General features: G+C 37.4%; 1 protein-coding gene and 1 long non-coding RNA gene across 5 annotated transcripts; one reads left to right on the top strand and one right to left on the bottom strand.

Annotated features, from left to right (window-relative positions):
• Positions 1381-18762, bottom strand: LOC110399800 (cytochrome P450 27C1). 4 transcript variants are annotated; one of them, XM_021399096.1, is made up of 9 exons: positions 17748-18762; positions 14488-14678; positions 12714-12913; positions 10533-10742; positions 8743-8906; positions 5956-6122; positions 5114-5192; positions 4467-4670; positions 1381-1784 (listed from the first exon to the last, which is right to left on the bottom strand). In XM_021399096.1, the coding sequence occupies exons 1-9, from the start codon at positions 18063-18065 to the stop codon at positions 1668-1670; spliced, it is 1650 nt and encodes a 549-aa protein (XP_021254771.1). In that variant the 5' UTR covers positions 18066-18762; the 3' UTR covers positions 1381-1667. The 4 variants fall into 4 exon arrangements, with proteins under 4 accessions (XP_021254771.1, XP_021254774.1, XP_021254773.1 ...); XM_021399099.1 differs by having other exon boundaries at positions 14488-14605; positions 18667-18754; XM_021399098.1 differs by having other exon boundaries at positions 14488-14605; positions 17748-17823.
• LOC110399804 lies at positions 18028-23818 on the top strand. The gene is made up of 4 exons (XR_002439412.1): positions 18028-18109; positions 18772-18903; positions 19261-19316; positions 22992-23818. It is a non-coding gene; the product is annotated as an uncharacterized LOC110399804 (long non-coding RNA).

Genomic DNA, 27027 nt, shown 5'->3' with positions numbered 1-27027 from the left:
ATTACCTGTTTATCCTATAGTACTTGTATATTCTCAATACAGTACCAACATTTTAAAGTCATGTAAACACTTAATCTTCCCACAGATCAATTTTGGTGACTATTATTATTTTAGAGGAATATTTTTCTTATGTCAAGACCTTGAAAATGTACTACAAAATCTAACCAAAGCACTACAGATGTGTGACTGTAATGGTTAGCTACATGAAATTTCATGTATACCATTTTAACTAAAGCATATTATTTCATTCATAACTTACCTTAGCCATTTTATAGTCAGATGAGAAAAGAAAAATGTCATTTTAAATACCGAGCTGTGCAACTTTTATCTTTGCACATCTGAATATTTATGATTATCAGAATGTAAACTACCTCACAAACAACAGTCAAAGCCTGACATGTAAACAGTTAACTATACATTATCACGTAGATAATATCACGTTAGGATAGGCAGGTTTGAGTGTTGTTCAAGGCACAACATGGTCCCAAGGTATAAGGTTTCTCTCAAAAAGAGAATGTAAGGTTAGTGTACAGAGATGTGAAAATTTATCTGAAGACTCGAGTCCCATGCAAGAGACTTCTATGTTAGATGTTACAGAAAAAGTAAAGCAAAAATAAAACAAAAAAATGTTTCTGTTGTGCACACTTCATACTGGACATGAGGGAAAAATAATAAAAAGCCTTCAAATACCTCAGTAGTTACATTCCCATCCTATAGCACACAATTGTGCACCTGCCTGTGAGTTCAGTACACAACAATGGGAAGTTTCCAGTTCTTACTGTTGAAGAACTGTGAAGATATTTAATAGTAGTATATTCATTAAATGATAAAAATGTAACAACTTCTTTGTTTTTCTTATTTACAGTTGATTTTGGCATAATATTAGTTAGAACAGTGAAAGTGGCTTGTGCTATTCCACTCAGCTTCTGCTTTGGTGATAAAAACAATGTCTAGGTTCATAACTCTACAATGTGTTGTTTAAACTTTTAAGATTTTTTTAAAGAAATTATATGGCAATATTTTATGGACATTGTATTTGAGATAAATTGTAAATTGTTTTGAATTTTGAGACTAAAACAGATGCATACTGTATTTTTTTCAATCTTCACATTTCATATTATTGTGTTAATATTTTAAATACATGTAGTGTAAATGTCTTTACAGACAAGAGAAAATTACCTAATTTTCAATGTTACATAGAAATTTTTGAAGAACAAACTTGGAGGACAAGAAACAAAAACACAAACTCCTAAATGCAGCTAATTTGCAAATAGCAGATAGCAATTCTCTTGCTCTCTAATAACTCACAAGAATAACTGACTTTTACAATAAAATAGTGTAACAAAATCACTGAATGGCACAAACATGTCTGAGTTTTACTTTTTTTTTTTTTTTTTTTTTCCCAAAGAATGTGTTGCTACAACTTGAAATACAAGTAGGAGAATCCCAGTGCAACAAGGAACTGCTTTAGCAAGTATCTTCAAATGTGTAATTATCAATTACAGGAGAGGTAACTTTTGTTATGTGCTGCTAGGTATAAGGCAGAACATAATACTTGATCATTTGGCGAAGAAACTACAAACCAGAGAACACGTATGATCAAACATCCATAAGACGCAAGCCTGTTCCCCTGAAAATCACACAAGTATTTCCAAGATATCTCAGTCTCACTTTCTGTCAGAAAATCTCACATTGATGGAGCCTCCAGGAGTCAAAAGTCCATGGGTTTTGGCATGAACTGTTTCCGTTTTGGGAGAAATTTTAATCTCAAAATTCTGAAGCAACTGTAAAGACAAATAAGACAACTATTAGAAAACCTGCAAAATCACAGATGAAGAATAGATGAAAACTTGGGGAAAAATATAAGAGACTGTCACAAACAATATTTCAGCTGTCAGTTTCTTCTTTCTCTTCTTCAGAGTCTGAGTGCTACGATTCTCACACAGAAAAAAAATGGTGCAAAGTGAAGATGATAGTTTAAAATCTTCCTCCTCTGATTGAGGAAGACTTTCTTAAAATACAATTAAAATCAATTAAAAAAACCAAAGCTGAGGTCAGTTCTTTCTGGAGAATTTCAGCACGACTAGGTTAAACCATCTAAGAAGTTAAAGAAACTAAGGTATCTTTCAAATCTTGTGAGCCTTCCCCTCTATGAATTTTTGATTTTACCATAAATCAGTATGTGCAACTATAAAATAAACGAATAAAAACTAAACTTGAGACAGGGACAATCTGGTGCACCAGGTGAACCAAACATAATAATTCAAGAAGTAGGATACAAGAACCTCTGTCAAAGAGAACCACTACAATTTAACCACATAGGTTCTCTTTACATTAAACCTCTTGTTCCCATACACTTAATGGAAGTGAGAGAACCAAAAATTAAAATTCTTTTTTGAAACAAAAACCATAGAAATAGTGGGCTAAAACATACTACAAGACATTTAGCCCACCACTGTTTTGAAGTTGAACACACAATACTTCTGGCATCTATATTTAAACTTTTACAAAGGAAGTACTGCAGCATTGTCAGCTTCTTTTCCTATAAATCAAGCTATCTTTTCCCAGCCCTCTCATGGTACGAATATGAAACAATGCATTACTTTCATTTATATAAACTACCTTTTAACTGTAGATGACAAGTTCAATTTTCTTCTGTTTTTCAGGCCTTTCATTCCTACTATCCTCCCCCTCTTCCTAATTTCTTCCAATTTGACCGTATTGTCTTTAAAATGCAATGCACAGAGTCATCTTTTTAATTCATATTTTACACTGTTAATGAAAATACCGACCTAAACCAAAAGCAGGACAGACTCCTACAGAATTGTAATACAGCATTTTCTCAGTTTAACAGCATATTTTTGACAGCTACTGCCTCCAGCTATTTTTTTTTCAATCAGCTCTGCGTGTGTTTTATAGGTACGTTCATCTGGAAAAAATTTTATTAATTTACTTGTGAGAACAATATATAGGACATGTGAAAAATATTTTCTGAAGTTAGGAGATATGATTTCTTCTATATCCATGACACTAGATAAGTAACCAAGTCAAGAAAAGAATTGAGAACTATCTTAAAAAATCTCATTCGTCAGCTTCATGCTTCACGTGTTTCTATTTTTAAACAACTTAAAATCATAGAATCATGGAATTAGCTAGGTTGGAAAAGACCTACAAGATCATCCAGTCCAACCATCCACCTACCACCAATAACCCCACTAAACCATGTCTCTCAACGCTATATCTAAATGTTTCTTGAACACCCCCAGGGACGGTGACTCAACCACCTCCCTGGGCAGCCCATTCCAGTGCCTGACCACTCTCTCAGAAAAGTAGTATTTCCTAATGTCCAGCCTAAATCTCCCCTGGCGCAACTTGAGGCCATTCCCCCTCGTCCTGTCACTAGTTACAAGAGAGAAGAGGCCGACCCCCAGCTCACTACAACCTCCCTTCAGGTAGTTATAGAGAGCGATAAGGTCCCCCCTGAGCCTCCTCTTCTCCAGACTGAACAATCCCAAACTTAAATATCTCTGTGCTTGTAAATGGATTGTGTGGCATTTTGTTCTAGTTTCTTTCCAGAAAACAAAAGAAGGATCTCTATATTTTCCTTGATCCTCCTGTTCAATAAGATGTGACTGTGTTTGCTTTATTCAGCCCCCTAAGTCTTATATCACTCCAAATTCCAAAAGATAGGTGCTAATTTTCTATTGAGATTGATTGAGGCGTTTACCTGAGGAAATCTTAAGGGCAAATTTAATCAAGTTGTGCTTTGAATAGATATCATGTCTAACTACTATTACCATTAAGTAACTATAGATTGTTTCCAAATCCTTGTGTTTTGACACACAATCCGTCTCAGTATTTGAGTTAGGGGAGCATCATAAATGATAAAAAAATGGAGCAGCTGTTAAGAAAGCTACATATATTAATACATACCACACATTATGTTAACCTGTATACAAAATGATAGTAAAGTTAGAAGAAGGAAGAAGAAGGGACAGAAAACACAGAATATAGAAAACTTGGTACTTGAATTTCACTGTCATAACACAGTGGTCAGAAAAAGGATATAAAAAACATTTCAACTCTTAAGTATTGATTTTTTTCTAACTAAAATACTGCAGCTGAGCAGGTAACTATCCCAATATACACTAAGGAAATGTTTCATTTTGCTTACAATAATTAAAAAAACCTTTTGTGCTAAATCTATACATTTCCTTAATAATCTTACCTTCAGTTTTACTTCATTTGTACTATAAATAATTTTTCATCTGCAGTGTAGTTTAACTAGTATGCTACATTTCAAGCATTCTTATTTGCAATTTTTTAAGCTTTTGAAGGATGAGTGTGTTAGAAAACACTCCAAAACAACATTTTTGTGCACAATAGCATATCGAGAAATGGCACACAGAAATGAAGAACCATGGCAATATATTTTTCTTCCTGTAATGCTGTCACACATTTCTAACCTGAATCAGTGCAAGATGAATTTCCAGTTCTGCAACTCTTTTTCCAATACAACTTCGAATGCCATAACCAAAGGGGATGGAACCAAAATTGTCTACCCTGTCCAAATTATCTTTCCGCAGCCAGCGCTCAGGTCGGAACTCATTTGCCATTGGAAAATTTTCTTCGCTGTATGAAGTGGTATAATGACAGAGTGCCAGCTGTGTCTGAAGAAGTAAGTGTTATTTGTATTTATCCAATTCCAATGTACATTAAAAAAGAAAACATTTGTAACTAAGTAAATTCAGATCTTTCAACAATGGAAATATATAGCAAAGAATTAGAAAACTGGCAAAAATAATGGATATTTTTTTAATCAAATCTTAACATTTCACAGAGACATCATCAACTTTCTACTCTCAAAATATCAAGAACAAGTTAAAAGGTTAAACAAGATAAGTGGGTAAGGAACCAAGTCTGAAAAAACAATAGCAACAAGTCAATTACAAAATCATCTTTTTTTCAGATATACAACATTATTCTAATATTTTTTCTTTAATGCTCTAGGCTGGTGATTTTAAATTAATGAAGAGTATGTAACTGTAACAGATCACATCTCCTATACAAAAGTTAAACTGAGTTCTCTCCAGAAGACTGCAACAGAACCTACCCCTTTGGGTATCAAGTATCCTCCAACAATCAAGTCTTTCTGGGTCACTCTTCCATTTCCTGGCAATACTGGATATAACCTAGAGACAAATATTTAAAAGAATTTCAAGAGCAGTAATGAATACCACTTTAAAAGTTTGGTTTCCAATACAATATACATTCAGAGGATAAAGGTTCTTTGAACATACAGATAACCTTGGAGATAAAAATAACCTGAAGCACCTTTGAGAGTGTAATTAATATCAGGGAGAAGTTATTTACTAGTAACTGGAAGTTGAGCTGTTTGCTCCATATATTTGTTTCATAAATTTACAAATACACAATCAGTCATTCAAGCTGTTGATATTTTTAGCAATACAGAGAGCTGAAAAATGCTTGTTGATGCATTCTTTAAAATCTTCTTATTCTGCTCACCTCACTATGAACATTTGATTTAAACGCATAAAAAACCCCAAACAATTGTGTCACATGCCTTCGATCCAAGTCACGGAGCTTAAAAATGCCTGTAGTGGCACTGCATGTCTATAGTGCAGGGTGTTGAGGGCAGTAGGTTATTACAGTCCTATACACAGAGTAATAAAGTGCAAATCTCAAGCTTTCAATTACCTTAACAGACGTGTCCTAAATATTTGATACTACTTTTATCATACCAAAAAGTATTTAACAATTATACAAACTATCACATCTCATTGCTTGGGTATCTTTGGACACAATACTACCACATTAATAAAAGCAGAAGGAGCAAACAGCAGTAAATACTAACACAAACATTAACATGGACTCAAAATTCCTTACTGCCACATGAAATTATTTTTCTTAATTAACGGTTGCTAAAACCCTTACCTCAGAGTTTCCTTCAGCACAGCTCTTATCAAAGGCAGTTTGGGCACATCATGAGCAACAGGAGCTTGGTCTTTCCCCAGCTTATTGATTATTTCCTCATAAACACGTTGTTGAACCTCAGGGTGCTTTGCCAACATATATGTTGCCCAGGACAAAGTAAAAGAAGTCTAAGAAAGAAATCACTACCATCAAATCCAAGAGGAGTAGATTAAAACTTCAAGTCAAGAAAAGCAATGAGTTTTCAGCTGTGTGGGTTTTTTTTTTGTTTGCAGTTATAAAACAGACTGGCAATGACTAACATCTGGATTTCATGGGATGTTGTCAGACTTCACCACCCCCTCCATCAGCCCTTTTGCACCTAAAAATCCTCCACATATCAAAACAATCCATGCTGGTATTTTCCTGGTAAAGTATTAAATATCAACAGAAAAAAAAAAAAACAAATGCAAACAAAACTACATAAACAATACTGAAACATCAACACTCTAAATGGCAACAGACCAAATTAACTGTTTTACCTTTCCAACAAACTGAAACATTTAGCGGGAAACAGGCTAAGAGAATACTGCTCAGAGCACCACCAACCCATTTTAAGCAGAGAGTAGTCTCTCACACCGTCCACAAAACAGAACTATTATTACCACAGTAAACAATGCTATTCTACAAGAAGTACCTTCTACATCTTAAAAATTCCCACCTGACTGAAGTTCTGGAGATGTTTTATTTTGGGCTTGCATTTAAGAGCAATTTAGAATGCACACTCATCATGAAGGGGACCTTTAATGTCCTAAGTTTGAACTGGGATATAATGCTAAAAGAAATTCTCAGAAACTTTCTTTTCTTCTCCTTGTAATATCAAGTGATTTGATTGTCCCTTGCTAAAATGCAACCCTACCCTATTCCTCTAAGAGCTCAGAGGAGCTGGCAATTCTGCCAACTACATACAAAACTTCCTGTGATGTAAACAGTTTCTTCCCAGGTTCCCAGCTCCTTCATAACCTCTTAAAAATTCTAGGGACAGCCAAAATGCTTTGCAGACAAAAGCTGCCTTACAATTTTGTTGAAAGCTTTTATAATCCCCTAACCCTCCAGTTTCTACAATAAAAGGAGAACTGAAATGACAGCAGAATGTTGGAAAAAAAGTTCCCTTGATTTCTGTCTTATACTTAGAAATGAGGAAATCACAAGTGTTGTCTTCTCACAGAACGATTGTTGCCAGCTGAGAAAACTGAGTTCAGTGGAAAGAGAAACTCTCATTGATGTGTATTTGAGCACTGTCCTTTTAATGTAATGAAAACTCTCTAAAACACCAGAAATGGAAAATTAAGAGTCTGAAAGGTTAGAAAATGAATGAGCAACTGTGTTTTACTTAAGAGCCAAACATAAAAAAGCTCTCTAAACTCATAAGCCCTTGGGGTATTTAACAAACAGAACAATCTTCAACATATAAGGAGCATATGTAAAGTTTATTTATTTTGGAACTCAGAAGTATTACTATTGGGTTTTTTTGTTTTGTTTTCCTTAGAAACCTCATAAACTTCCTTAAACCAAAAAAATCTGCATTCAATTATAAGGCTTTTTCTTAAAAAAAAAAAAAAAAAAAAAAGAGCTTTAAAGATAAATTACTTTTCTACTTAATGTTTTTTACTTTAAGATTGTTAAACACAGTCCTACATAGTNAAAGATAAATTACTTTTCTACTTAATGTTTTTTACTTTAAGATTGTTAAACACAGTCCTACATAGTACCTTATTAAATTCATCCTTTTTAATGTGCATTCAATTATAAGGCTTTTTCTTAAAAAAAAAAAAAAAAAAAAAAAGAGCTTTAAAGATAAATTACTTTTCTACTTAATGTTTTTTACTTTAAGATTGTTAAACACAGTCCTACATAGTACCTTATTAAATTCATCCTTTTTAATGTGTTTACAGTAATTTATGGTAACACTGTTCATTGATATTCTATATAACACCATATTATTGTATTGTACATACAATGCACTTTTATCTTTATATACTGATCATCATGCTGAAGTTAATACATTGATTTCCCATGACAGGGCAGAGAGAAAGGGAATACGCATGCATGACCTCAAAGTTTCTTCAAATACTCAAGAGGACAAATGCATCAGTTAGTCTAGCTTGGCCCACTCAAATTGTTTTCCTAAGCATAACACATCTTGTACTCCAGCCTCAGTAACATTGAGTCCCATTACCACAGCTTTTTGCCTCATACTGATTGGAACTTACCAACATGAACAGGGTAAATGTGAACTCACACCTTCCCTACATCAGTGCTGCCCTTATGGACTTCAGAAAAAAAAAGAAAAAGGTATCTGATCCAAAATGCGTGTAGCAGATGACCGTAACCTATATGTGAAAAATACCAATTTCTACATATGAGTTTACCAATCAATTTTTCACACTAGTTTATGTCAATCTTTTGTAATGTGGTCTACATAAAAAAGCACAGACACCAATCTGAGATTCAAAGCACAAAAAGAAAACATATGAAATTCAAACTGAATGTAAAGACAAATGCCATTTTGTCCATTTAATAAGCTGTGGAACTGATGGGAACCTGTAAATCACAGCTAGAAAAGAAAACCATTGACTTTGTTAGTTATTTTCTACCACAGAAAAATGTCGTGAAATAAACTCATCAGAAATGATGTCCTTAAAACCAATATACCTCCCCATCCCACCCCACCCTCACACACAAAAGATAGATGTGAAAGGTACTGATTAATAAAAAAATTGTGCACAAGAAAAGTGATAACAAGCTTACTGTGTCCACTCCTGCCAGGAGCATCTCAGTCATATTGGCATAAATCTCCTCCAAAGTAAGCTCCTTACTCACTAGAAGGTATGTAAGTAGCCCACCATTCACTTCTTCTCCTTGGTCCAGCTGAGACTGAATAGACTTCAGTTTGTTGTCAACATGGATTTGACCTTTGGGATTCAAAAGAAGTGTTAAGCTTCTATTTTTATTTCTCTTCTGGTTCAGTTCAGTAAAGACAGTTCTTATGCTATACACTACATAGCTACAAACGGATACAATATTTTGATCCATTTTCTCAGCAAAAAGATAAAAGAGCAGTTAGTGGTGTAGGTCTCCTTGGGTACTCACATTGAGGAACAACTGACAGAAACATCTTAGCTCACAGCGTGAGAACACTGAGCATGGGGAAAGGACATAAGAGGATGCAGGTTCCGACTGGGAGCAAAGGAAGCTCCAAGTTGAGTTCTACACCCACTTAAGTGGCTTGTTTTCTGATGACTGCAAGAAGTGGTGAACTGTGCAGAGCATGCTGCAAGTCAGCACACAGCAGCTATTTCATGATGTTAGCAGCAACTTGAAGGTCAAAACCACAGAACTGAATCACGCTAAAGACAAAGATGAGGGGCATCAAGTAATAACAAAAACTGAAAAACTTCTGTGAGTGGTAACTTCTGAATTATTTTGCCCATAGTCCAGTATGTACTCTAGTGACCACAAACAGCATCTTCAGTGAAACAAGTGCTTCAAAGGTGAAAACTCCTCTGAAAGTCAATGTCTCACAGCATGAGCTTACAACAGGACATGAACCAGCACACTCCTTTATGAAACAACACAAATACACACATCACAGTGATTGTTACCATTCAATTCTTCTTTCACAAAGGAATTAAAGGAGCATAACAAGTTTCAAATGGAACAAATTCCTCAAGAACAGTTTCACGCCTGCTCTCAGGATAAAGCTGAAGTCTGACATTGGTTTTAACCAACAAAAGGGAACAAGTGTTTTTCAGAAAAAAACACCTATGCATTAAATAGATTCCCTAAAGCTTACTGTAGATACAGATCAGTACATATATGCAGATTGAAAATGAAGAAACTGAAGAATCTGCTCTCAAGGTAATCTACATGGACCTACCAAGACAAATAGTGTTAATAAAACAAATACAAAGATGCATGCAGCTTCCTAACATTAGAGACAGAAAGAGGGTTTCAGTTTTTTAAATGCTCCAGAATAAGACTATATATTGCAAGGATAACTCCTTCTTTTCTTTTTTTTTTTTAACTCAGATGACCGCAACTTTATGAATCAAGTTGCGAATAATGTTTTATTTACAAAAAACATAATGCAGTACAGCAGTATATTTCTGTGCCAACATCTATGCTTATATGTATATGTACATACACACACTCTTCACAATGAGTTTAACTGAATAGTCTCATTTTTACTTTCTAGTCAGTTTTAGTGGTGATCATTCAGAGTGCCTGGCTGAAATCTTGCTGAAGTCAACAAAACTAATTATCTTCATCAAAATTTGAGTGGCTTAAGATAAAACATTAGAGATCCAAATAATATCAGGAATTTCTTGATATACAGCCTAAACATCTATTGAACTTCTCCAGAGGTATTACTTTAATAATTATTTGAGATTTCAGGAGGAGTTTTGTTGTATTATCACAGCATTTCTTCTGCCACAATGCCTCCTTTAAATTGCAGAAGAGACATGTAGTAAGTTCTGTTCAAACACACAAAGAACCTGCAGAAATACAGCAGAACTTTCTCTACTACTAAATCTTACTAAATTTGAAGAGTCCATCCCAGGATCTGCAGAACTCTCTCCAGGGTTTTGGAATAAATGGACGAAGCCATCTGGGAATAGCACCTGCGTACATAGTGGTCTTAAACATACTAAACATCAACTCCAGAGCCTCAATATATTCAACAGTCTGTTGTGGGACGTTGTTTTCCAGGCAGCCCAACCGGCATTCATACAGAATAGTAGCCACACCTGCACATACGAGATCAAAGAATTTGCTGTTCACTTGCATATACATATTAATAAGTTGAGGAATTAGAATTCTGACACAACTGAACTACCTTCAAAAAACTCTCACTGCAGCTATAACTAGATACAAATTTAAAACATTAAAAAAAAAAATCTCAGCTAAATATTGACACAATAGCCACTGTCTCTCTGCAATAATGTTCAGCATGAGAAGATATTCAAGAATTACAGGAGAGCCAGAGCAGCCCTCCAGCATGTCTGGTGTTTTCCCCATTGCATCACAAATTCTAAGCCTGATAGGCTAGCCACTGAACACGGAGAGATACAAGTCCAAAGATATTTCTGGTAACTGGTGATAATGCAGGAGTTTCTAGTAGTGGCTATGCCTTTTGTTATCCTGATTAGCTAGTAGTAAATGGATAATTAGTATGCATGAATGGATAATGAGCATGCATTTACACTACAGTGATTTCACAGCACACAGTATGAATATATTCCACTTGGCCCTGAAAGACATCAGCTGTGAGACAGAGTTGCAAATGAAAATACTGACTCTTGTTCACAACTTACAATGATTTTCTCACGTGATTTTTTGCAGTATTGCAGTGCTTGCCATTAGAAATCTCTTTTTCACCCCCATCTTTCCTATTAAACATGGGTACAATAAATATGAAGTTTAACTTCTGTCCTGCCCTCCATCAAAGTCCCCATGAAACCTCAAGAATATTCAGAGAGATACAGAAATTTTAAGCAATTTCCATTTACTTCTGTTTTTTTGCTTCATATTTCTTCTTTTCTGACAAAAGTAATTGCTGGAATCTGGCTATTTTCAACTTACTCTTCCTTCTCTAACTTCCTCCCTCTGGAGATATTTTCATATGTCTTTTATTTCTCCCAGGCATCTTTCAGCAACTGCCAGTTCATATGCATTCTTTTATTGTTTAGATAGTCCTTTTTTAAAAAATCTGACATGCTGGATTCCCTGAACAGTTGACAGTGTGTTAAAAATGCAGTTGATATAAGAAATGAGAATCAGGCACATTATAAATGAAAAGCTAAAAGAATGTGAGGAGCCTAAACTAACCTACAAGTTAAAGTGAATCTTTAAGCTCAGAGTTTAAAATTCCATAAAATTTGTAACTTAGCTGAATGCCATTTTTAGACATTACTGAGGTAGAATGTGTTCAGATTATTTTGCCAAACAAACAGCTATTTGATGCAGCATCTTCATAGGTGAGCAATTTGAAAGTTCCTGCAAAACTCAAGTTATTCAGCTGCATGTCTGCACACCTGCAAGAGTGCCTGCATTTTTAAAAGCTATGACACATAACAAGATCAGATCATATGAAGTCAGTTAAAAGAATGTGTGAAACCCATCTCACTATTAGGTATCTGTAAGAACACATGAAATCCCATACTAGATCGAGCTGGAGTTCAATCTAGCACAACATTATCTCGCTACTGGTTGCCAGTGACTGGTGATTTTAAGGCAACCATAATAATCTCACACATGGTGCGTTGCAGGCAGAAGAAAACAGCATATTTTCTCCTAAGATGCTATGACCAATTTACATATGCAGTCACGGTGTAATTCCGTAATTCAGCCAGTGGAGTGTTAAATTAACATGTCTTTGAATTCAAACTGTTAAAAGGTTTACACTTTTATTCTTGAGAGATGTAGACAGAAATAAGGAATACTAGAAAGTGGTCAGGGCCGAGACTGTATGTTTTTCTTCTATACCAGCATTTCCACAGTAAATGTTACTTAATACAAAGTATCTCTTTGGGTTGTATAAGGCAATTCTACCCATACCCATTTCCTTAAGTTGGGGGGTATATGAATGCAAAATATAGCAGTCCTCATTTCAGATTAATCACAATAAGGTAACAGTAATTTATGACAAAAATAGCTAAACATAAGTACGTTGCTTTATATTGACTTTTCTTGGTGGGTGTTACACAGCCAAGACTTACCTTCCATTGAGTACTTGAAGAAAAGATTATTAACATTGGTCACTGTTTCCCCATCTTCCTCTTGACTTCTGAGGGTGTAGATTCTTTTAATTAAATCTGTGATAACTTCATTGACTCTTCCAGAGTAAACAGCCACATCTTTGGGTTTCAGAATTTTTTGCCTCAGTACACTTCTCATTTTTAGCCACTGTTCCCCCTCTCTAGAAAAAAAATCATCAATAATGTCTATACAAAACAATTCTTAACAATTGCTAGCTCAGTAAAAGCTCTGTCATGATGACCATTTATAATTTTGAGATGAAAAATTAAGTCATGGAATGAAAACAAAAAAGCTATAACATATTCAGTATTACATGCCTATATTTTTATTTTATAATTCCTGCATATTTGCATTAAAATTTGTGTTGCAACATGTATATACATCTGAAGGCAGTCTCATTTATTTGACAGAATTTGTCCACTCTGTGTTCTAATTTGACAAGAGCCTCCATGCTAGTTTTAATAGTATTTAACACAAGAAAATCAGATTTGTACAGTTTCCTTACTAAAATTACTTAAAATTTTTGTTTTAATTGATAGTCTGCAAACTGCTTTTAGAATTGGTGCTTAATGGTCAAACGCATGTACCATATCCAGATCTGACAAATCAACAACTTGAGCTAATCCTGTAAATTTCACTATTGGTAGATCACTTTCAGTTAGTCTAATTCTAAATCCACAAAGTAATAGGACAGCAGACTCAACTTTGGGAAATTAGTTACAGCTCAACACTCCTTTAGCTGAGCTATGTATTGAACTCTTTTTGAATTCTGAATTGTAACATCTGCCAGCTTGATATAAGCAGAGTGATTGGGAACAGTGCTTGCAGGGATGTCTTTCAATTCCTTCTGAAGACAGGCAATTGTCTTTAAAGAATTTATTTTGAATTGCAACGTACTCCCAAGAAATTCTCTCACATTGAGAAATGCTGCTGTAAGGTACAGAAACTTGCTGGCCAGTAGCAAAATTGAATCTCTTTAGGAGACACTTTCTTAATATCTCTCAATTTAAGCTCTTCTTACACAAAATATCAAGGAACTGTTGGCTTGACTTTGCAGTGCAATATGTAATGCCTTTTGCCACCATGGAAGAAATAGATTGGCCATGGCTCAGAAAATCAGTTTTCCTTCTAATAAACAAGCTATGTCAGTGCTGACTGTGAGTAGGTCCCAGTGGTAACTAACCACACACCCACACATGACTGTCAGTTTATGCAAGCTTTAAAGACAGATACATTTTCTGCAGTCCAGCTGCACACAAACATGTATCTGCATAGCAATACTGTATGAATTTACAGTACAGTGACTTCTCTGCATTAATCCAGTGAGAGAGAACTTCGATGAACAATAAACTGAACCCAAGCCAGCAAGTCCACCCAACACACCACCAACTGGATGCAGTCATTTGGATCTGAAGCAGTAAAATCCTGTTTGCGCAGCGCTATGCCAAAGCTAGTGTGGCCTGCTCCTATATGCTGCATCCAGATAATCAATACCTACAAATGTTATTACATGAGGTAACTCATTCCAGTGTCAAACTATGCATCATGATCAACTCTTTGAAAATTTATAGCACAGTGGACAACTCACTATAAATTAATTCCCTCCTCCCCTGGCTAAACATATGGATATCTAAAGACAAGCCTGAATTCTCAAATGACTTGTACAGTTCGTCAGAAAGAAAACACTAAACTTCTACAACAAAACTTAGAAAATGAAGGCATAACTGCACTTACGCTGAAATAAGTCCTGTAGATCTTCCTCTTAAGTCTCTGTATTCCTGCCACGATTCCATGTTAGCTCTCTGTGGTGCTCTGCCTTCTGACCGGAGCACTTGAGCAACCATTTCTCGATCTGCAATGGATACAACAAACTGGGGACCAAAGTGAGACTTGAAGATCTTTCCATATTCCTGAGTGTGTTTTTGCTACGATGTCACCAACAAAGAGAAACAGAAGTAAAATATTACTAAGGAAAACAACTGAGGAGGAAGCTGACAATTTGTCGCAAAGTGAGTCTATTTATCACATCTAGGACTCAACTCCTAGCTTCTTAATCACAGAAAGGTTTCAAACATCAAAAGAAAGCATCAAAGTATTACTGGGAAAAATCCATTAGGAAAATACAGGGGTCACGCTGACTGAAAATACAGCTCTAAGGCACAAAATCATTGGTGAAACAAACTATTGAGAAGATGGAAGGATTTAGGGCACTTTAAAATGCATGAGTCTTCAAAACAAATAAGTTAGAAAGAATTTCTGGGAAAAAAAATGAAAAACGGAGCAGTATGTGAATTTGAAATTATAATAGAGAGGTACCATAATTTACATTTAATGTCTTTAATGTACATACTGTACCAGTTTACTCTTTACAAAGAAATGCTTATAGTTTCTTACATCTAAACTAGGATGGTGACAACGTAGCAGCCTAATGAAAAAAAAAAACCTATATTTTGGGACACATTCACGAGCAGCAAATTCATGACATAGATTAATTCTGAAAAAAAGAATAAAAAGTTGAAGCATTATTCTAGCAGAGACATTTGTTTAGTGACTGATTCACAAGTTGTATGATTCAAGCTGGAGGCAAACAACAGGCCATTAAACATTAAGTGATGCATCACTGTCTGAGGAAATTTTCTGATTATTTTAAACAAATTTAATTCCAATGTTGCTGTGAAATGAATCACAACTCCCAGGAACTCATTTGGAACAGAGGTTCAACATCATTCTAGGGAAAAAAGTCCGCAAAGGAACAGTCAAAACCATATGAGGACTTCAAACTCAAGACTGTTTAAGATCTTAAAGATTTTACTCCTGTTTGAAGTAGCAAAATAAGTTAAACTGACCAAAAAGTTTGACACATTACTTACATCTAATCTACAGACATCTGCTTGCAGAGTTCTGTTTGTTATAAATCAAATGAGTTTTGTAGAATTAAGCTAGTGAAAGTCTAGTGCTGACCAAGATTAATTTATGAGATGTTTTAATCAGTGTTGCTCAGAGAGATGAAATGTTCAATTGCCACAAGTAAATTTAAGACACATGAATCACTCTTTACCATATGATACCAAGTGCCTATAAAAATGTAGTTCTTTTTGCTTGCTTTCCAAACAAAACAAGAGTTGTGCAATTGTGGTCTCTGTCATTCTCCACTTAACTACTTTTGAAACACATTGGCCAATTTCAGTCAAGTTTAAACAGGCAGATAAATCTCCTACTACTATATTCTTCCCATTTTCAAAGACCAGCATCTGGGTTCAAACTAGACACATACATTTGTCACCCTGACAAAGGAAGTGCTGCAGTAGGAACTCAACCGTTACCACTCCTGCTTGGTCTCCTGTTAACCAAACATACATGCAGACCAACGTACAACAAACAAGCGCTCCCAAAATCCAAAGCAGCTCTTGCTCCAGACGAATTTCAGGGGATATTGAAGCTGAGCATGGGGAGAACTGAGACCATGAGTCTTTAAGGTAGGCATGTTGTGGCACAAACGGTGTAAGGAAAAGGCAGTGGGGTGAAGGGGATACAGGTCACCAATCTCAGAATGTCAGGCTCATCAAATTTCACTTATCATTGAACTGCCTGTTTGTTTTTTCCACTGATGGTGAGGGTGACATAGGAGGATAAACTTGAACAGAAAACAAATCAAGGATCAAGCCATTCCGTCAAATAAATGAAGTATCAGTTCTCAAACTGCAATGGACAAGGTGTTTAGACTTCTGCTTTCAGCAGAATGGTGCTCAGTATCAACCTGATGTTTAAAGAAATGCCTGGAATTTCTCTTCCGTATTTTCTATCACAACACAGGTTTTCTTTCCCTCATTGCAGACCTTAAAAATATTACAGTTTAATGTCTCACATACCACTCTCACACCGAATTTTCTTTCGCACATCATAAATTCTGTAAGCATCCAAACCCCTTCCCCTCGCCTTCCTTTATACTCAGATAGTACTGATGAGACACAAGATCTGATCCCGTCAAATTAGGAATACATTCCCCTTATCATAATTGCTGTAAGCACTGCTGCTTTGGCCAGGACTAACTGGAATCATGTTACAGAGAACAGAACCTCCTTTGTGAAAAACCCAGCTTTCCCCACCCCTCCTGCATATAGCCTATGAATATTTCTACACACCAAAGGGACACTGCTTAAGTAGCTGTGCTGGTTACCAAAGGGTTTCAAGTTAATTCATTCCTGATGTTCACTGTATTGTTAAATTTAACAGACTGTTATTAAGCCGGCTAATGCCTGCTTGCATGCAGCATGTATGCAAACAGGCCATCTGTGATTTGCAAAGTGATTTTTGAGACTCTACGTAGAATAAAAACCAGCATCGCTTTACAGCTCCTCCTCATCCTTCCTCCCACTTTCCTCTCTATGAATAACGTTCATTGAAGAAGAAATCTTCAGTATCAGCTAGCCATAGTGAAGAGCATACACAATTCACCTATTTTGATATCCTTTCTAATACTTTGATGCTTTTCAATGTTTCGACTTCCATGAGAATCTTGGAATTCAAGAGGCAGTGAGATCTTGAATTGAATATACAAGGTATTTTTTTTTAGCGCTACAACAGACGGAGTGCCTCACAAACTGGGCACTACCACAGCAGCGGTGAAAATGAGAAACACGGTATAACAAAAAATCTTCAGCAATTACAACTAAGTTTCACCTGCATATAGCTGCTATTAAGTAATTAAGCAATTAATTCATCAACAGCATTCTAGTTCAGATCACAGGAGAGTCTGACATGTCTTTTTAGGAATCTAACTGATAAACAACGCAGTCAAAACTAAGGAACGTGCTCGACTTTTTGTTCCCCAAACTCCTTTATTTCCAGCTCCTTTGAAGACCCTGGTTTCCAGGTTCTTTGGGCTCTCTCTTGCTGGTCTCCAAAGCTGGACTAAGAGCACTCGCTCACCCAGCCCATGCTGCCCCCCTCACGAGGGGTGGGACTGACGCTGAGGTGCCAAACCAGCAGCTCACCTCTCCGCCCCTACCCTCCAACCCCCACTCCGGGTGACAGAGGCCCCGCTCTCTGAGGAGGACCCGAGGGTCTCCTTCTCTCCCTCCGTCCCTCAGGCAGCTCCCGCCGCCATCACGCCCCGCTTCCCGCCTCCCCGCCCGCGCGCGCCGCTGGGGCCGCCAGAGGAGGGGGCGCGGGCAGGGGTTGGGCAGCGCGAGCCGCGACCGTTGGTCCCCCCTCCACGGCCCCTCCAGGGGAAAGGGTTCAAACCGCCCGCCTCCCGCTGAGGGGAGGGCCCTGCGGGCGGCCCGGCCGCAGCTGCTGGGGGCCAGGCGCATCCACCGCCCCCTCAGAGGACCTATATAAACCGAAGTATATTTACGTAAGGAGAGGCCAGGGTAGAAGCGAGGGGTGGGGAAGCAAAATGGTGCCTGGGCACAGCAGGGTGATGCCGGGCTGAGGTGAAGGATGGGCAGAAAGCCTCCGAGGGCTGAGGTCAGCCGTGGCACGGCCTCACCTCCAGGCTGGAGGAAGAGCCGCGTTTCCCAGCTCCGCCACCAAAAATAAGCGTGCGAGACAAGGCTTTGAGGCAACCCAGCTCAAAAGCGGGTTCGTTTTCCCCTGAGAGCCTATGGCACGCGCCTAAAAGCCCCAAAAAGTGCAAACGTGAGAACGGGAGAGCTGAAAACCTGGGGGTGCGGCGAAGCGGTCGCCCCACACGTACCGGGGGAACTCCCGAAGGCGATGCCCGCACAACCCGAAACAAAAGTGCTAAACCGTCGAGAGCTGAGGGACACGGAAACCGAATGGGGACCTCCCAGCCTCGGCTCTTTCATAACAGCGGGAACGCGGTGATTAGGCAATGTTTTGTGAAGGGAGAGAAGGAAAGGTTCGGTAATCCGGCGAGAATAAAGCCCTAAAGAACCAACTAAGCCGTACCTGGATCTCATGAATGCGGCCGAAGCCGTCCTTCCAGAAGAACTCGTAGAGGTTGTAGAGGGTGTTGGGTCCGGGCATTTCGTGCAAGCTCTTCACTCTGCCCAGCTGCGGGGAGGACTCCAGCAGCTCCCCCGGCCGCGCCGCTTTGTTCCCCGTGCCGCTCCGCACCTCCAGGGACTGGCTGCCGCAGAGCCCGGGCGCCTGGTGGAACCTGCTGACAAAAAGCGCGTGCTGGAAGTAAGTCCTCTCGGCTTCAAGTGTCTGCCTGCATTTCGTTGTCAGAACTCTCGTGAGGAAAGACATGTCTTAATTTCAGGAAGGTCCACTTCTTTTCCCCGCAGCTGCTTTTTATTTGGTTGCTCTTCCTTCGCTGCCTGCTTTAACTTGTACAAGCAGCACTACTCCAAACTCTTACTGCATGAGCATCAGTTTACACAGACCATTATTTAACGCTCCCTCCCCTAGGGCTGGAAAAGGGGGGTGGGTCTCGGATGAGACTTGAATAGAACGAACCTATTATTTCGTATAATTCAAATCAGATAGATTTGCCCATTAAGCATGCAGTCAAAGTTTACTTTTTCCCTCTTTCCCCAGTTGCTTTGGCAAAATCTCACATGTGGATTATCCCAACTTTCTCTCTCATTAAGAAGGTGAGTTTGGGGCTTTTTTTCTTTTTTCTTTTTCTTTTTTTCCCCCTTATGTTAGAAAACACTGTATTTTCTGTGAGAAGTTCTCTTAGTACCATTTATCATCCAAGAACATATATATGGAAACATTTCTACATCCACAGAAAACAGCAATGATTTTCCACAGTAACATTACAAGCTTACATTCCTGTAAGTTACAATAACCAGGGATGTTATTTGTATTACAGAGTGGTATGTTTGTGAAATGATGTACCTTGTATCAGCTTTAGTAGAAAATATCCAGTGCCTTTCAACCACACACAACGTTCACCTCAGCTTTTCCTCAATTCAGTTGCATAGGTCTATAAATACACATGGAGAGCTTGAGCTCCAACCTGTAAATCAGATTGTTTTGCACAATTTCAAAGGCCTTTGTTCTACCTTCATATCCATTTCTATATGCTTATGGAAGTATTAGTGACAATCTGTAAAAACTTGATTAGATTCGGAAAAGCTGTGCAAGAGATCCAGCTCAGTTACAAGTGGATCAGAAGCTCTGGTAAAACCGGAGGACAGAGGAAAGTTTAAAGCAGGAGCTACATTTCCAGAACTTACTTTGCCAGCAATTTAGTCACAACTAAGTTTAGTGAGCTTCAGAGTTACTTGTCTTCTCTATATTCTCTATGTTTCTGTCCATTTATATCTGGGGGCACAAACTAGTTAAGATTTGTGTACATGCTTGATTTTATCACCAAGAATAAAGTCTACCTCCTGTTAGACATCAGCCTTTGTAGGCACAGCATTAAATGTTACAGGAATAAAATGCACAGGATAAGTAGCACCTATAAGTACATACCAGTTTAGGCTAAATAAGCATCTTTAAAATAGGCTTCATTATATTTAAAAAGGTCCAGAGAAGAGCAACATAAAAAATTAGAAGCTTTTAAAAATGATAAATGAAGAAGGTTGAGAGAGTTATTTCATGTGGTAAAGATGACTGCCAGAAGCATGACAACAGCCTACAGATGTACACATCTTTTGTTAAGATGCATATCAGAGGAAGAAGAAAAAAAATAATAGGCTTAGTTTGCAGCTACAAATGTCTTGGATAGATTTTCAGATAGCCTTGCTACCTCCGATATCTCTGGGTTCTCTAACACATTTCAGACTGCCAAGCCACCTCAGGAGGTTATGTAATTGCTCTCACTAACTTTGTAAGAGCAGATTTGATAAACATCTGTTGGGCACAGTCTGGGTGTATCACAGTCTAGATTGCCTTTGGAGTTTCCCTTTATTGTCTACATTTGTGCCTGGTGTAGCTATGTTATTTCTTTAACATTTGCCTAAAGATTGGTTGGGAGACACAATTACTTATAAAATAAAAGGTTCTGGGAAAAAAAAAATCAAAAACATCAGGTAGATGTAAAAGTCAATACAAGTTTATCATCGTAAGTGAAAGCTAATTCCATGTCTTGGTTAGGGACAGTAGACGAGAAAACAAACAAATAACAGGGAATACCTCGTAGAGCAAATAGTAGGTGCACTAAGAGATACCTGTAGAAGGATTTTAAAAGAACAGGAAGATAGACAGTAGTCCTACAAGATGGAAAGGACAGTCCAAACTAAATCAACTAGATTACGTTTGCCATATTCTAAGAACAATACCCAAAATATTTAAAGCTATTGAACAACTGATGATTTCCTTAGGTTGTAAGCCAACAAATGAAATGAAAATAGCGTGAACTCACTTTGCCAGGAACACTGGTATAAATCCTTAGCTATACACATTAAAGGCTATATCAGAATTCTAAAAATAAATTAAGATCAGTGCTAGAAATTTGAAAGTGAATTTTGTATTCAAGTTTATGTAGTAGTTCTCCAGCTTTAAAAACTGATTTTTGTGTTCTAATTTCTAGATCGATGGAGAGAATATACACTCTTCCTGAAAACTGCTTCTCACATCTATTAATATGGTGTTTTATATCAGTCTTACACCATTAATATCATGTAAAGCATCTGCTTCTATTCATACGCTACTAAAAACTCAGATATACTATATACTGTAGGGCTTCAGTTTTGCAGCTGGCACTAGCTTTCTCTGGTTGTACATTTTTGTAGTTAATTCCATATTTGGGCATTCAGTTCCCTCCCCCCTACCCTTTACTTCACAATGAATTACCTCTTCTCCATAAGATTAATTGTAAGAGAGTTTTTGTAACCAGCCTACTTGAAAAAGAGTTTCAGAACTTTTGTCCTCTAAGTACTTCACTGGAACAGTACCTATTTTTTCTCAGAAGAATTTCTAGAGGTGGCAGTAGTCTGTCCCAGCATAGGAACTATGTTGTAAATCCACACTTTCACTCACATATCTAAGCAGTTTAGGTCACATCCATGTTTAATTTTTTTGTTTGTGTGTTTGCACAAAAATAGATCGAAACACAATATTCTATTTAAAATAGGTAAACAGAGAAAATGCAATTTCAGTAAAAACTGAGCAGAAGGGAACATTAATCATATTCCATTCACTTCAAGGGAGACTAAACCATTGAACTTGCATGCAACGTATAAGAAGACAATTCAATACAGCGTTTTATTATAATTTTAATAACATAAAATAGAGTTGTCTTAATTGCAGTCGAGGTAGCTATACTTCTTAATGTCTGTAGTCTCTCTGGAGGATGTTTTGTTACCTAATATCTATCTTGCCAAAGTGTTCTTTAATAGTTATGTTGATCAGTAATGCATCAGTAATGACCCTCCAGTGTATTGGGTATACATTAGTACATATTCTCTGTTTACTATTTTCTGACTTAGTTGGTGTGGCATGCAAAACAACTCAGAACTTCAGATCTCACTGTTGGCAATCCTCAGCAAATCAATAATATTCATTCTGTGACTGTCTGCTATCAAGTTTATCATAATAAATCTAGTTTTAGGAAATGAAAAACATCTATATATATTCTCTCTGCTACATGGATAGACTTTTTAATAATTTCTTTAAAGATCATGCTCAACACTGGGAAGTGTAAGAAAGTTTCTCCCATTATTCACGTGCTCACATATTAATGTAAAAACAAAAAATACAGGAAAAAGTCAATGAATGTAATTATTTTTGAGTAACATGATCAGCTTTTAAAGAAAAGGCAGAACAAGTGTGGCACTTGAAAAAAGAGACCTAAGACATTCTTGTGAGACACCTCCACATCTGCTTGCTGTCTTGTATTTTTAATGATTATGAATCACCATTAGTGTCCTAACCTTCCTTCTCCCCATATAAAAATACTGAAGAATTTGCTTAGAGACAACAGCTGAGTATAATAAAAATAAATGAAGAAAGCACAAAGTAGCAATGATGACTAAAACTGTCAGCTTTCTTGGATATAGCAGAAGAGGAATTTAAAAGAGAATTAACAGTGCAGTTCCACTTATCTGTAAAATGGGCTCCTTTCATGCACACGAGTTGATTGACATCCACAGTAATATAATTTTTACACAGTGTACAAGGTTGCCAGTAGCTCTAAAGTCCTATGTCAGCAAAAACGTAGTACCAGTAAGCCTAAGAGGCCTGCATACCATAGCTTGCAATAACAGATAGCAGAAGGGTCACAAAGTAATTTATCAAAAAAACCCAGTCATAATATTATCATATAAATACGTTTGGAACATGATAGATATTTCTATCTATTTCATCTTTGTTAGATGGAGTAGAAATGAAGAGCTGCTAGAATATCCCAAGTTCGAAGGGACCCATAAGGATCACCGAGTCCAACTTCTGGCTCCACAGGATCACCCAAAAATCAGACCATATGTCCGACAGCATTGTTGGGATGCTTCTTGAACTCGGGTAAGCTTGGTGCTGGGACCACTTCCTTGTCTGATCACATTGTCAGTGAAGAACCTTTTCCTGATATCCAACCTGAACCTCCTCTGTCATCAATCATTATCAATAATACTATAGTAATCTACCAGTGCAGATACAGTTCTCTTTTTCTAGCAAAACTATTCAAAAATAATACTTCAAATTATAATAGCCAAATTATTCCACGGTTAAACAGCAAAAACCAGGAAGGGGATGCTTATGAGTGTGAATGATTGTGTGGGCTACCACAGGACTAAATATGTAATTAAACTGTTTTCTTCTCTTTACTGTGCCAGATAATAATTGTGTGGTTCTGTTTGACTTTCAAGTAAGTTACTGATGTACGCATTGCTGTTTGCTGCTTTACCACCACACTTTGCATCCTTACTACAGCAGAATCCAAGATGGAGTTCAGACTGGCCAAATACAGCATGTTAAATAATCAACTTTATCAGTAAAGTCCAGAATTTATGCTCTAAGAGACAGACAAAGCTGAAATAACAGTTTCCTAAAGTAGGCTAGAAAAAGATAAAGGAAGAGTGAAAGAATCAAATTTACCTACATTTGAGAGAGCAGCAGCAGATTTCACATGATTTAGGGTAAAAGCTAGGCTTGTGGAAGGATCAGTATTGTCTGGTCCCTTTTTCCTTCGAAATACAATCACAGATTTGTTTCAGGTAACAGAAGTCCAGCAGTGTCAGAGAGACAAGGAATTCCCATGAAAAAATGGTGAATGTAGCAGCTGTAACATAAAACTTGTTCGTTCCAATCCACGTAAGCCCACTGAACCGTAAAAGAGAAGTTATGCCATCAGCTCTAGCCAACCAAAACACATTTATGTGACTTGGAAGATAAATATTTTCTCCTACTTACACAATCCTCCAGCACGTGTATCCACCAGACTTAACAGAAACTTGAATATACAGTTCTTTAAATTTAAATGATTACTTTTGTGCTAGTCTGTCGGTCTGCTGATTTTGAAAAATTGTTTTATGTAACTCGTCAGTTTGGACATTTGTTATTTCAAACATGTTGGAGCACATGCCTCTTTCACAGTAGAAGTGTTTCAATTTTAGTTAACTTTTGGTGTGTAACAGGATCACAGTTTAGTTTATAACTTAACTATTGACAATTTAAGATTGCGTATTATTATTGGAGGATAGCTTGTCTCCAAATCCACAGTCATACTGTTCTCTCAGTCTAGACTCCCTAGTGGGGTCATATTAACTGTGCTTTGTTACCTTCACTAAGTTATTTCTAAATCCAATTTAAACTTGCCCTCCTCTTTGCATGAACTCTGACAAAGTTCAGCTGAAGCTTTCTTTGTGTGTGAATAGCTTTGCAATTCAGAGTCAGTGGTTACATTATCATCTTAGCAGGAATTCTGTTTTCTCAGAATTATTTTCATTTCAATAGCCTTGGCTATATCTGGCTTGTAATCATTTGAACAGTATCATAAATATTGTACTGCATATAAAACATAACAGTGCTCAAATAGCTAATGCATCTAAAAGCATTATGGGAGCAAAAAAGATTTGATGAGAGGCATTTAATTTGGCCCAAGTAAAACCTTCAACTAACACTATAAAGATGGGCTCTTCAGAACTTTCGAAAGGAAGAATAGCGGAAGCGCTGAAATGTCAGAAATTTCATCGAAAATTTCAGTGTAATTTGAAACATCTTTTCACTGAAAAAGCCATGCCATTAGTCATGGTGTTTGCTTTTTCTGACTGCCCTTAAATGCATATTTTGAAAGATCTTCTCAAGTTGTAAAATCATTTCTTTGGAATTTTAAACACTTTCCAAATTCCCATTAAATTACCAATAGGTAATTTACTTTTGAATCAGCTTTAATTTAAAAGAAAAATGAAAACTACTTCTAAGTCTTTGGCTTCATCTACCATACGATAATTTAAAATCTCAATCAAATATTGTATAAAAGAACACACAAATCCAAGCAAACTAGCCCATCCCAGCATCTGACAGCACTGTGCATGATTTACTATTTAGTGCTTACACAAATAAGCACAAATCAACTGCAATAAATAAATGATTCAGCTGTACTTGTAGATTTCTTGTAGCAGGTATAGATCCTTATCCTATCTAATGGTGTACCTGAGAAGTAGCTGCCTTCAATTCCCATTTTTAAGTTTTTAAACACACTGTAAAAAGGTACCACTAAAAACTGCGTCCATCAGGAGGGCATAGGAAACCACAGAGAAATAGAAACTGCATGTATTTCAGTGCTTTGTACAGCTGAAATGCTGTTGCAAAGCATAACACCTATGTCACTGTGCCCTTGTAGACTTGAAAGTCATTTTAATAAATATCAATACTCTTCAAGCATTAATCCTTTCACAGACACTTGCTAACTTGCTATGAGAATGAAGAGCACAAACATGAGTTTCAGTATTGTAGACTGTCAAAACCACAAAGAACTACAAAATTCTGTGAAGAAGCTAGGAAGTGGAAGTTTCCTCAGTGAGGAATTCAGCCTAGCTAAGGAGGTGGCCAGGGAGCAGAGTAACCTGAATTATGCCCAAGGAAACTGCACATCTATTCACTGACTTCCAAGAAGTAACATGCTTACCCAAAGTTCACCTGCTTCTGTCACCACTCAGCCTGAAAACAGTTTTGCTATACAAATTCATGTTATTTTGTCCCCCACTTAATGAGAATTCTGGATACCATTGAGCTATATTGTTTGCAGATCATCAGGATCCATGAACTGCACTGCACTTTGTTGGCTGCTGCTTAACAATGCAGTGCTGTGTTAGAATACTCCTACAGGGACCATAGAATCATAGAATTGCCTGGGTTGAAAAGGACCTAAAAGATCATCCAGTTTAAACCCCTCTGCTGAATGCAGAGTTGCCAACCACTAGACCAGGCTGTCCACAGCCAAAGGAAATAGGAAACATCTCAGAAAGGTACATATACAGTAGTGTAATGGCAGAAAGAAAGGGTTCCTTCACATGCTTCCACATTCTAGACAAGCACGGAGCTCTCAGCCATGTTGTTTCTAGTTTCTGTATCAAGATCTCACAATCCATTTGCACAATAAAAGCACTGGCCAGCAAGCATCTGATAATGCATGTGAGTGCCTGACTGCAATTTTAGAGCTAGGGCCTGGATTCTTGAGATTCAGGCCACAGGGCGGTGAGAGCCCACCACACCTATTGTGCACTTACTGTGAAGCATCATGGTTGCAGCCTACCACGCTGCTTCAAATAGATACCCACGTGACAAAATTCAGCGCTGAGTTTTGTCAGCTGAAAAAGATAGCTTTGCTTCCTACAGAAATGGGATTGCAGACTAATTCTGGAGCAGTCTATTGTGCCCATTGTGTTTGGAGTCATGCCTTAGAGAACCGCTGGCACATGCAGGTAGTGAGGAACAAGTAGTTTTTCTCAGCAACAGATTACTGTCTGGAGGGCAGAACTGAGTAGGTGTATTACAGTGTAGATGCAGGACAACGACTGTCTTGTACTGAGCAACTGCACATCTGTCTGCCACTTGCAGCCACAATCATCTGTATGGAGTAACTACTGCAGTAATTGTATCAAATGATTGAATCTAAACTGTGAACACCAATACACTATTACTGGAACATGGATTCTTACAATTATTTTTCTTAATGCTGGAAGTACTGCATCCCACAGAGACCCATTATTTAGAGTAAGATCACTGGACAGCATAGCCAAGATTTGCAGCACGAAAACTACAGCACTGTTCTAACTTCAAGTACTACTAATGCTACAGTTACAAAAAATGAGTACTGCTATTAAGCCATTTCCAAATGTAGCAGTTTTTTTTCCCCCCCTTCCCTCCCCCCAACCAAGTTTATGACAAAAGGAGAATAGTTCCAAAGTTATT

The sequence above is a fragment of the Numida meleagris genome, chromosome 5 (assembly GCF_002078875.1).
Source record: "Numida meleagris isolate 19003 breed g44 Domestic line chromosome 5, NumMel1.0, whole genome shotgun sequence".
NCBI lineage: Eukaryota > Metazoa > Chordata > Aves > Galliformes > Numididae > Numida > Numida meleagris.
Note: the sequence above shows the minus strand (reverse complement) of the source record. Positions and strands in the feature narration are given on the sequence as shown.